The sequence below is a fragment of the Oryctolagus cuniculus genome, chromosome 4 (assembly GCF_051225735.1).
Source record: "Oryctolagus cuniculus isolate XC-2025 breed Fujian yellow rabbit chromosome 4, ASM5122573v1, whole genome shotgun sequence".
Taxonomy (NCBI): domain Eukaryota; kingdom Metazoa; phylum Chordata; class Mammalia; order Lagomorpha; family Leporidae; genus Oryctolagus; species Oryctolagus cuniculus.
Genome location: NC_142870.1, coordinates 173,975,490 through 173,987,844, shown reverse-complemented (window position 1 = coordinate 173,987,844; position 12,355 = coordinate 173,975,490). Strand labels below are relative to the sequence as shown.

At 62.0% G+C, this 12,355-nt stretch overlaps 1 protein-coding gene across 2 annotated transcripts in view; it reads right to left on the bottom strand.

The window, feature by feature from the left end:
• The window catches only part of ITGA9 (integrin subunit alpha 9), a 302,474-nt gene that overhangs the window by 39,920 nt on the left and 250,199 nt on the right, over positions 1-12,355 (bottom strand). For both annotated transcript variants that reach the window (XM_070073006.2, XM_089331343.1), the window contains 3 exons: positions 9,484-9,573; positions 6,887-6,995; positions 2,052-2,159 (listed from right to left, as the gene is read on the bottom strand). In XM_070073006.2, coding sequence (XP_069929107.2) covers positions 2,052-2,159; positions 6,887-6,995; positions 9,484-9,573 — 307 coding nt within the window. The remainder of the gene's footprint in view (positions 1-2,051; positions 2,160-6,886; positions 6,996-9,483; positions 9,574-12,355) is intronic.

Here is a 12,355-nt window from a genome sequence, read left to right as displayed (position 1 = left end):
ACGTACTTGCTGTGCTGTGGGAACCAGCGGAAATCTGTAGTCTTCCCACCACCCACCCTGGTGGCTCCGTTTCTAAATACAACCCAGAATAGCGTGAAGACACCCCGGGAACCTGCCCCACGGGAAGAGATCTCGAGCTGAGGCTGGGAGTACGGCACAGAGGTCCTTCATTAGGCTCCCCGAAAAGTCTCCCCACCCCTGAAAAGCCTCCCCACCCCCATTAGAAGTCTCCCTGCCCCCCAAAAAGTCTCCCTGCCCCTCAAAAGTCTCCCCATTCCCGCAGACAGCTGCGCCCCCAGAAGCCCTCCCGGCACGCACGGGAGACTCCGTGGTGAGACCCAGACACAGGCTGCTCCTGTCCAGAGACCTGAATGAACCCTGAACCAGCAGTCGGGGAACTGTGCCAGCCTCAGGCCCATAGGCCGGCGACGGCCCAGGGCCCACCAGGTCAGCCAGGCTCCCCTGCAGATGACGGACACAGGTAAGTGAACGCCAAGGGCACTGTTAAAGGGAGAGTAACCACCTGAGGGTCCCTGCGGGTGTGAGGAGGGGTGGCACGTGGGCCCTCCTTGCACGCCTACTACATGCCGCTGGCTTCAGCCGGCTGACCAGGTCCGGCTGGGTCCCAGCTGCCCAGCAGCCTGCTGGAGGCTGGGGGATGGCAGCGTCCATGCGTAGGGGTTGGGTGGGAACGCGCCGGCCACCCTAAGGTCACCCCCTGGTGCGACACGGAGAATGAGTGCAGGTGGAAGGAGTGAGTTCCACTTACGCCAAGCTCCCCAACCCCAGAAAGGAAGCCTCGTTCCATTCAAAGTGCCCGAGGACCCAGGTGAGACCGGCACGAGCTTCGACCCAGCGCTGAGCGGCCGGGGTGTGCGGAGCCGAGGGTGCCCTTGCTCGGAGAGCCCGGGGGCTCTGGCCTCTTCGCCCCATCCCTGGCCTCCCCAACTGCTTGTCCGCTCTCCCCTCGCCAGCACTCCGGGCCTCACCGTGCCTACTGGAATTTACCAGAACTGACTTTCCAGACCGCAGGGACGCCCGAGGCCTGGGACCACGGCAGGCCCACCCACCCGAGGGCTCGCCCCCTCGAGAGCACTGTGACACTCCAGGAAAGCCACTCTGCCCACGCCAGCTCCTGGGCCCCTCCCGTGGCTTCCACCTGGCCGAACGGGCAGCCAGGAGACAGCGGGTACTTGGTTCTGAGGAAGCTTCAGATTCGGACTGACCGGCCTTTCCTGTCGTGGCCCTTTGTCTCTACAACCCGACCACCTGACGGCCACACGAGAACACCCCGAGACAGCCAGGGAGAAGGTGCCGTGGTTACTCTGACGAGCGCTGTCCACAGGGTGGACAGGCGCGCGTGGCTTGGTGACCTCATGCCAAGCTCAAACCCGGGTACGCAACACCGGGGACTTCTCTGCTGGCTCAGCGGGGCCCACGGACCAGGGAACGTGAATGAGCAAGCAGGCAGCTCAGGAGGGGCACCTGTTCTCCAGCCAACGGTCACACACACCTCTGGCTCACAGCCCGCGGGACCCAGGAGGACAGCAATGCCCGAAGCCGGGACCGCCACCGCCCGAGGCTTCCTGAGCCGGCTCTGGGCTCAGACGTGCCCCAGGCTGCTCTGGAGGGGCTGTCCCTCACCCACACGACACAGCAGTGTTCCCAGGTCCCGTCAACGTGTGGTGACCCTCCTGTGCTGCACACCCAGCATGCCCGGGGCTCACCGGGGCACCACCCTTGCACCTGGCCACGTGAGAGTCAGATACACTGTGGAGCCCACAGCTCTCTTTCTCTCTCTCTCTCTCCCTCTCTCTCACACACACACACACTACAGCCGCTAGAGTCCATTGTAGGAGCTGATTCCTAACCGCCCCTTTGGCATCCCCGACGTCATCTCCTGTGGCGTTAACAGGACTGTCTCACTGCACACATTCAGTGGCCCCAGGTGCCCCGGCCTCTGTTAAATGTTTCTGGGTGTGGACGTCGGGGGCGGGGTGGGGGCGTGGAAGACGGACGCGAGCGTGGCGGTGAAGCCACGGCGGACTCACCAGCACCTCCTGGACGTGGAACATCTCGGCGCCGCCGGCCGACAGTCGACTGGGGAGAGAGAGGGTGACGGACGCCGCGGGGAGGGTGCTCGGGCCGGCGTTGTAGACCTGTGGGTGTGGAGAACACAGACCCCCACTGCACCTCACGTGGCACGCCCTCACGTGACCCCCATCGCGCACGGAGACCGGGGCCCGGATGCAGCAGGTCCAGACTCGTGGTGAGATGACACAGGACGGCCATCCGCCCGCCGCGCATCTAAAATCGCAAGCTTTCAAACCGCCCGCCTCCTTCTCTTGTCCTCTTCCTACCAGAAATCACACTTCTTTCACACACTGGAGACATCCTCGTAGACTGGCACGCATCCACACTGCCACTCAGGGGTCACAACCCAGGGCACTGCGTGGCGTTCACCCCGGGGCCGTGGGGCTGGGTGGAGCTGCAGGATGTGTGTCGTGAACAAGTGCCCAAGTGCCCAGGACACGTGGATTCTGCTGGCCCGGCCCAGTGACCGCCCCTTGAGAGCCACGGACACGGTCTAACCTCTCTCCTTTGCAGGAAGTTTAAGGCGACTGAGACCTTCAAAGGCCAAGTGAGCTGTCCCCACAGCAAGTGCACAGAGAGGGCGGTGGGGACACCAGCGGGGAGACTGGGCGTCAGGGCCATCCGCCTGCTGACGCTGCTGGCGGGCACCTGTGCGTCCAGCACCTCTGTCTCAGCAACCATCACCTCTCGAGAAAGGCAGGAAGAGGCGGCGGCTCCAGAGGCTCGGGCGAGAGGAGGCGGAGCGACGTCTGCACGCGACTGCAACAGCATGCGGATTACGAGGCGGGTGCAGGTGCATGTTTAGGGACAGAAGTGGGCTAGTGGTTGCTTAGGTCTGGGGACAGAGAATAGGGCCCCAGAGATGTCCACGGCCCCCTCTGTGGACCCTGCGAGGGCCGCGTGACAGGGAGAGGGCGAATTCAGGCCCGAACTGGAGTGGCACTGGCTTTGCTGTGGTGGCCTTGAGCCACACCTGCGTTATCCTCAGGGTGGGCCTGTGGAGGGAGCGACGCTAAGGGTAACAGAGTTGTCATGGAGGGGACGGGAGTTTCTAAAGGCAGCTGACGACGACGGCAGTGCGATTCTGTAGGCACTCTAGGAGCCATTGGCTTGGATTCTTTAAATGGGTGGACGTTAAGTACGCATCTTCATAAAGATGCTGTTTTTAATTTTATTTAGTTTTTCAACATATATTATGTATGTGAACGGCAGAGTTTCAGAGGGAGGAGGAGAGATACAGAGAGAGGTCTTCCATTTGCTGGTTGACTCCCCAAATGGCCAGCACTGGGCCAGGCTGAAGCCAGGAGCCAGGAGCTTCATCAGGGTCTCCCCTGTGGGTGCAGGGGCCCAAGCACTCGGCCATCTTCTGCTGCTCTCCCAGGTGCATCAGCAGGGAGCTGGATGGGAAGTGGAGCAGCCAGGACTTGAACTGGCGCCCATATGGGATGCCAGCATCGCAGGCGATGATTTAGCCCACTATGCCACAGTGCCAGCTCTAGATGCTACTTTTTAAGATTACTCATCTTTTATTTAGCTTTCATTTTTAAGAAAGACGAGTGGCAGATGGGTAGGAGATGCTGCTTGGGGGCCTGGGGGTGAGAGCGAGGGCTCGGCTTCCAGGCACCTCTGAAGTTGTGGTTGGCAGGGCAGAGCCGTAAATCTAACCAGGTCTTCACCCAGGACGGACGGTGGCAGCATCGGGCTCCAGCAGCTCTTCCCTGGGCAGCTGGGGCTTTATTTATTTTGCAATAGTTGCGCAAAGCCAAAAGAGATTGAAAAAAGAGCGGACGAGTGGCGGTTGCCAATCCTTGATTAAAAGGAACAGAACTTATCAAGAGCAACTGCGGGAGAGGCGAGCCCGCCGCCACTGACAGCCCAGACAGACAGCGCTGGGAGGAAAGTCCCGCCTCCGCTGGGCTCTGCAGGGCGGGCAGGGACGAGGGGTTCTGATTGGCAGTTCCTGTGGGCGGGGACTGTGTTCACTCTCAACAGATGTCGGAACGCGGACCCTCTGCAGAGCTGCCCCCGGGACGACCACGCTATTTTTCAAAGGGGGAAATACTTTGACTCTGGATGCCAAAAAGTCTCTCAAGGGTCGACGCAGTGTTGTGTCTCCATGAAGAAGCTCAACAGCACTTGGCACAGGGGCTGAGACTCCACTTGGGAGTGCCTGGGTTCAAGTCCTGGCTCCGCTTCTGACCTGCTCCCTGGAACGCACACCCTGGGGCAGTGCCTGGGTTCAAGTCCTGGCTCCGCTTCTGACCGGCTCCCTGGAACGCACACCCTGGGGCAGTGCCTGGGTTCAAGTCCTGGCTCTGCTTCTGACCTGCTCCCTGGAACGCACACCCTGGGGCAGCGGGCGACGGCTGACCTAGCTGGGCCCCTGCCTCCCCCGCGGGAGACCTGGATGGGGTCCTGGGCTCCTGGCTCTGACCTCGCCAGCCCTGGCTGCTGCGGGCATCTGGGGAATGAGCTAGCAGACAGAGATTCTCTCTCTCTCTCTCTCTCTCTTAAAAACACACTATGAAAAATATAAGGAGCGAGACGAGCACATCTGCGTTTCTTCCGTGAGCATTTGAGCAGAGTGTTTAAGTCACTGTGTAGCTTACGGCACAGCAGACGTTTGAAAACAGAAAACGCGCTGACGTGGAAGAAAGCCTGTGGTCTTCAGGTGATGTTAGGGGCATAAGGGGAGTAAGGCAGCCCATTCCTGACCCTGGCCCCTCCCCGCCTCCACTGTCCCCACCTCCCCAGTGACCTTCCTACAGGGTGACCGCGAATGACGACAATGACAGCAGAGAACGGGCGGGCAGAGAGCTCTGGGGGAAGACACTGGGCTTTGCCAACTCAGGGGTCCCTGTGCCGCCGAGGCAGCGCTACCCACCCCACAGGGCAGCCGCTGTCCCAGCCCAGGGCGCATGCTCCCCACCCCCACCCCAGCCGATCACTGGGCTGAGCAGTCGGGTGCCCAGGGCCCTCCAGGTGAGGAGAGCTGTTGGCCTGAATCCCGACTCAGTCCCTGCAATGGGAAGGTGAAGCGAAAGCTCTCCGATTGCTTTTTTTTCTCAAGAGGGTGACAAGGACCCCCCACTCTCTTTTGCATAACGGCCTTTCTTGTCTTCTTCCAACACTCACCCTCTTCCTTGCGCCCTGTTATGTGAACCCGTCTAAGCCATTTTCTTGATTGTATCTGTGACCACAAGATATCTAAAAACCCTAAGAGTGGGGGAGCGTGTAAACCGTTAAAATGAGAGAAATCCATCCGTCGTTATCTCTTTTCTATCCGATTACGAAAAGCAAAGGAAAAAAAATCCCCGAGGTCTGAAGCAACTGGGAAACACAGAGGTCTCTTTGTGTCCCCCCCCCACCCCCGCCCTGTAAATCCAGGACGGTGGAAGCAGCCGGGGCTCGGCCGGCCGGGGCGCATCCTCTCGGAGCCAGACACGTGGTACCCGTCACGCATCGGGGTCCCCGCCTGGGGAACGCCCCGGGAGGAAGCGCGTTGTCGGCGAGAGCCCGCCATGTTCCACTGCTCCGCCTCTGCACCGTCACCCCAGCGCTACGTATCATCCCCAAAGCCACTCAGGAGAGGCCACGGGGGAAGCACAGAAAATCCCGTGGCCACAGCCGTGAAGGCCGGAGCAGGAAACCGCCCTCCAGGGGCAAGGAGGGAGAGGCGGGGGGTCGTCGGAGCCGGAGGTGTGGACCCCGGTGTCTGACGGGCGAGTGGAGCCCCTCCCGCATCATGTCATCCTCAGCTCCTCCGGCCACAGGGGCCACGCGCCTCTCCCGGTCACACTTTCTTTGCTGGGCCCCCACTTCCCTGTGTTTGCCCATCGAGGGGCCGGGCGGCAGGGTGCGGTGGCCTGGGGGCCCCACGGCCTTCTGTACTTCCTGCTGCTCCTCAGAGTTGGTTTGTGGACCCCCAGGTAGGAGAAGGGACAGCGACTTCTCCACGTGCACAGCCACGTGGCGTGGACCCCGTGGAGGTGAGCCAGCCACAGCTCAGGGCAGGACCGGCTCTTACCCCAGCTGTGCAAGGCTGGTCCTGGGTGAGGGCTGGGCCAGGAGGAGGGGGAGGCCCCGAGCCCTCCCAGACTCCCCCTGCATGTGAGAAGAGAACCAGGGAGAGCACGGACGGGACCTCACAGGTCTGCCTGGGCCAGGACGCAGCCTCACCGTCCACAGCCACTCACGGAGGCTGATGGTCATCGCGAAGTTCCCCTCCCGAGTCCCGACGCATAGAGGGGTCCACACGCGTGTGTGGTCACAGACACTAACACGCTCTCTCTCACACTCACATGAACACATTCACACTTGTAAACACACACATGTGTAAATACACATGAACACACACAATACACATGTGTAAACACATTCATACATATACACACATACAGAACACTACACACGTGAATACAAGTAAACACATACATGCATGTAAACACACATGCACACATATACACTCAGATACACAACACACATTAACACACATACCTACATACACCCACATATGTAAACGCATGCACACACACACTCAGACACATATGTAACATACACATATAACAGACACATAAACACACACAATACACACATATATACACATACACATACATACACACAATACACATATGCACACTCACACTCCCCTAAACACACGCGTGTGCACACACATACCCCGGCCCACCCGGCTGGGAAGGGCCTCTCCTGGGAACAGCCCAGCCCCTCCGCTGCCTCCCCGCCTCCCCTCACCCCGGCCCTTCCGTCCCCCCCCAGCGACAGGGGCGGGTACCTGCAGGGTGACGTTGATCGGCTGAAACTGGCACTCGAGGTCGCCCAGCTGGGTGAGGCTGTCTGTGTCCGCGCTCTCGCCGTACACGAAGGAGCTTGGGGACGGCGCTCTGGAGGAGGAAAGCGTGGGGTCGTCCTGGAACCCAGCCGGGCCTGCCTCCTGCAGGCTCCCCCGCCCAGGCCCACACGGGCGCCACTTCTGCACTGGACACGGAGGCTGCCCGCCTCGCCTCCACCTCGGGTCCCGCCACAAGATACAGGCAGACACGGACCGGGATCGCACTGCCAAAGCCAGGAAGCCTAAGGCAGCTTTGTTTTTTGTTTTTGTTTTTGTTTTTTTTGTTTTGTTTTGTTTTTTTGACAGGCAAGGTGGACAGTGAGAGAGAGAAACAGAGAGAAAGGTCTTCCTTTGCCATTGGTTCACCCTCCAATGGCCGCCGCGGCCGGCGCAGGTACTTCTCCTGGTCTCCCATGGGGTGCAGGGCCCAAGCACTTGGACCATCCTCTACTGCACTCCCGGGCCACAGCAGAGAGCTGGCCTGGAAGAGGAGCAACCAGGACAGAATCCGGCGCCCCGACCGGGACTAGAAACCGGTGTGCCAGCGCCGCAAGGCGGAGGGTTAGCCTAGTGAGCCACAGCGCTGGCCTGGTCTTTGTTTTAAAACTGGATTATACAATCAGACATTTTCTGTCTTGTCATCTATAAAAGATTCTATACATGAAATAAATATAAATGAACATTTGGCAGTCAGAAACTTATTCGGTGACAAATTCACTGAAAGCCCTAACGGGGGAGGACATTCAGCCTACAGTGAAGACACCGTTTAAGGCTCCCTTTGGGGCCGGCGCCGTGGTGCAGTGGGTGAAGCCGGCACCTGCAGAGCCGGCACCCTGTATCAGGTCCCAGCTGCTCCACGGCCGATCCAGCTTCCTGCTGTGGCCTGGGAAAGCAGTGGAGGATGGCCCAAGTGCCTGGGCCCCTGCACCCCCGCGGGAGACCCGGATGAAGCTCCTGGTTCCCAGCTTCCTTATCCCATGTCAGAGGACCTGGGTCCAGTCTCTGGCGCTGTCTCCTGACTGCGGCCTCCTGCTAGCGCAGACCCTGGAGGCAGGGGAGATGGCTCAAATGCCTGGGCCCCTGCACCCCCGCAGGAGACCCGGATGGAGCTCCTGGCTCCGAGCGTTGGCCCGGTGCAGTTCTTTGAAAGCTAAGTCAGCTCAGCGATAGCCCTCGGATTTCAACCAGCGGCAGCGTGCGTGGCCAGAACTCAAGCTGGGTTTGGAGCAATGCTTTAATGCTTCTGTGTCAAACCCTCCCTCCTCCCCTTCCCGGCCCCGGGACGCAGCTCATGCGTCGCTCCCAGCCCAACCAGGGCTCCAGACGCTAGCCGCGGCTCGCTCGCCAAAACAGAGCAATGGAAGACTGGCGGGAGCAGGTCCAAGAAGACAGGACCACCTCCTTCAGCTAAGTGCTTTATTCTCACAGAGTGGCGCGTTCCCAGCACTGGCCGACGCGAGAGCCGGCTCATCTAAACCCACACTGCTGCACTTCCTGGAAACAGCCCAGGTGGACCAGTTTGTCTAAGCGATGGCTGCGTCGGGGGCTGTTAACACCTAACAAGGAGGTCGCCTCTGTGGCCTGACGCCGTGATCAAGTGTGTGTGCGGGGGTGGGTGGAGTGTTTTCTCTTTGTCCCCAAGGGCGGGGCTGGCTTCTGGGTGTATGTCACTTGCGCCTCTGCTGGGACGAAGAAATAAACTGTTAGAAACAGAGCTGCGAACAGAGGCGCATAGATGCTAATTTGCAAATATATTCCACCAGTGCCTCACGTCTGAAAAATGTGATGTGATGAAAACGTCAAGGGCTCGGGAGCGGGAACGCCCAGACTGGCTGCCTGGCGCCCTCCCAGCCCGGCAGAGCCGAGCCGGCGCGCAGAGGCGCCTCCCGCCACGCACCAACGCGCCCGCCAAGGTCAGAGCACTTGAGAACTGACAAGTGCGCCACTGTGGACCTCCAGAGAGCGCCGCGTGCTGTGGGCCCCAGCCAGGGGTCTCGCATCAGCTAAGAGAACCACGCACGTCTTCTCCCTCCAGCAACAGGGACCTGCTCTGCTTCCCAGGGCCCCCAACAGCAACCGAGTTCTCGCTTTTCCAGGCCAGCGCTTTGGCTGACAATAGACCCGGGGCTGCTCGGGGTCCACGCGGCCTGCAAACCACAGCCCTGCTTTCCAACAAGGGCAGCGGCCCAAGTGGCTGCGCACCTCTCCCGTTCAGATGGCACGGCCGGGGTCACGGCTCCCGCCTGCTCCCCTCGCACACAGAGCCAGGGCCAACTCTGCCACTCATCAGCACGACAGCCCTCCCGGGGGCCAGCGCTCGGCACGCATTTGGCATTTGGCCTCCAGCTGAGAGTCTGAGTCCAGGCACCACGCCGTCTGCTACCTGACGGTGTCCAAGAACTTCAGACCTATGCCGGGGTGGGGAGCTGGCACAGAGGAGGAACAGGTGGGGGAGGGGTGCGAGCCCTGCCTCTCCAGGCTGGGAGGAAGGGAAGCAGGAGACGAGCCCAGGGGCGCCCCGGAGTCCGAGGGCCACTCACCCGGTGACGGACGTGTCCACCTCGTGCACCAGCGGCACCGTCAGCGTGAGGCTGTTGTCGTGCAGGGACTCGGAGCGCTCCACGTTGCCACTGCGTGGGGACAGAGGACAGGTGAGCCCTGGCCACACCTCTGCAGGCTCCCCCACCCTCCCTGGGCGGCCTGCCCCGGACTCGTCCTCGGCCCTGAGCCACAGCAGGTCCCTGGCTGTCCTACTTCTACGCGCAAAGGCGGGAGGGCAGGGTGTTTGGGAGGCCATCCCCGGGTGTACCTGCAGGGAGGCGAGAAGAGAGGCAGGCAGGGGAGAGAGGAGGGGGGCTCTGTGCCACTGGCTGCTGGGGCTGTGTCTCCTGGGGGACTCGGATACAGCACAGAGCCCCCCTCTGTGGGAGGACACGGGTGCCGACCTGCTGCCAGTGGTCCCGGGGGCCTGAGCTTGCGGCATCGGCCCTCTCACCCAGAGTGGGCACCGGGCAGAGAAAGCGTCAGCAGTGGGGCAGGTGCTGGGGGCCGAGACTGTCCAGTGGGGGTGAGGGGAGGGGAGGCACCCAGGACATGCACTACCTCTGCCAGTGCTGGTCCCATTAGCAGCACCAGCACGGTGAGGCCTGGCACTGCCCGACGCAGGCTGCTGGGCCTCGGCACGTCCCCGCCACCTATGCCATCGCCCGTCACCCGTGGACAGCCAGGCCCAGGCGTGAGGGCCCAGCCTCCCTGTCACGGCGAACATCGCTGTTCCTCTTGCTGCGTAGGCCGCTGCTCTGCACGCCCGGGACACTCGTCAGGGTGAGGAGGCACAGAGGGGCATTCTCCTAGGTTCAGGCACTCTGGGTCACCTCCCAGCATGCGCTCGGAGGCTTCTGCGTGACCCCAGAGGGAGAGGGGCCCCATCTCTGACAGGCAAGGCGCCGTCAGATGGGTTAGGTCACCACCTGCCACGGCCCAGTGTCAACTGGACAGGGCTGAGGTTTCCACCAGCGGGGCTGGACTCCAGACCAGAGCCCTCTGGGTGTGACTCCACCTGATACCGGGTGGGGGACGGAGTGAGGGAGGAGGAGGAGCAGAGGAAGCAGGAGAGAGAGGGAGAGAGGGAGAGAGGGAGAAAGGGAGGGAGGGAGAGAGAGAGGGGGAAGAGGGGGAGAGGGGGAGAGGGAGAGGAGAGGGAGAGGAGAGGGAGAGGAGAGGGAGAGGGCGAGGGAGAGAGGGAGAGGGAGAGAGGAAGAGGAGAGGGAGAGGGAGGGAGGGAGAGGAGAAAGGGAGAGGAGAGGGAGAAGGAGAGGGAGAAGGAGAGGGAGGAAGGGAGAGGAGAGTGAGGGAGAGGAGAGGGAGAGGGAGGGAGAGGAGAGGGAGAGAGGAAGAGGAGAGGGAGGGGAGAGGGAGAAGGAGAGGGAGGAAGGGAGAGGAGAGTGAGGGAGAGGAGAGGGAGAGGGAGGGAGAGGAGAGGGAGAGAGGAAGAGGAGAGGGAGGGGAGAGGGAGAGGAGAGTGAGAGGGGGAGAGGGAGGGAGGAGGGAGAGAGTGAGGGCGGGAGGAGGGAGGAGACTCGTGTGTGAAATCTCCGGTGTGAGCTGTGCTTCTCTCCCAGGGAAGGGCTGGTCTGGGAAGGCCTCCCTGCTGGGTGTGGGCTGTGAACCTGCCACCGAGGCCTCGCTCAGCCTCTCGGGGTGAAGGGGGCGTCCTGGTGGAACCCAGGTGCTCCAGACGCGGTGGGGCCTGGCCAGGGCTCGCCCTCACCACTCCCACCACACCCGCCCTGTGCATCTGCAGAGTTCCTGTCCACACCACGCCCTCCCCCTCTGCCCCTTCCTCTCCACCCTCAAGTGCTGAGTGGCCCCGACACTTAATAGGCTCCCACCCCTCGCCTCCCATTGTTCTGAAACAGTGGCGCCCTGGAACTCTGACCCGGCGGGTTCCACATCTGGGATGACAGCAGGCCCTCCCAGGGCGGCCACCGTGCGCAGGAGCACGGGGTCAGGTGCCCAGGCGGCTTGCTCTCGCTCTCCCAAGGGCTGATAAAAGCCTCAGGCCACTCGTCAGGCCGCGGAACCGCCCTGGGCTGTCCCTTCCCGCCCAGCATCCTGCCAGGCGCTCTGAGTGACAGGTTCCGCTGGGAGAGGCACCCTCTGCTCTGCTATTTGTCCGGCCACCTGTGGCTGCTGGCAGCTCGGGGCCAGCGTCATCTGTCATCAGGGAATGGCTCCCGAATGAGCCGGGTTGAGGAGCTGAGATAAAGCCCTCAACATCAAAGGCCCCCAGGCCTTCTGCAGCCCAGGAGCTGGGAGGCCTGCCAGGGCCCGGTCTCAGCTTCACGCCGCCTCACTCCAGCAGCGGCCAGGAGCCCTGCAAAGGGCGGTGATGGGAGAAGGGGCACTGTGGCTTTCCAGACAAGGGGCTTAGAGGCTCTGTCCGCCCAGCAGGGAGTCACGTGCTGCGGGTGAGCACTCTCTGGGGCAGGAGGCCCGGAGTTCCCCCAGGCCTGCACAGAACCCGCGCCGGAGTCTCCTGTGTGCCTACAAGGCAGCACGGCCCCCTCCACGGCCGTGACGCCGGGGACTCCGAAGCCTCAGGGCCCCCCGAGGCTGTGTAGGACGTTAAGGTACCAAGGGGCTGCTCTTTGCTCAGCAGGCTGCTGGCATCCTCTTCTGTGCCCAGAGCTTAGCAGAGCAACTGGTACACAGCAGGCGCCTAACAGACGCCTACTGAGTGACCGCGTGCCTGGCGCAGACTCGGGGACTGTGGACGGCGATGCCCGCCTCGGCTGTTCCCAGGTCTCCTTGAGGAGTCTTTCCCGAGGCCCCCGCGCCCAGCTCTCACCCTGCCCCATTACGTGGGGGTCTCCGTGGGTGGACCAGGTGGCGGCAGTGGTTAAAGGTCCC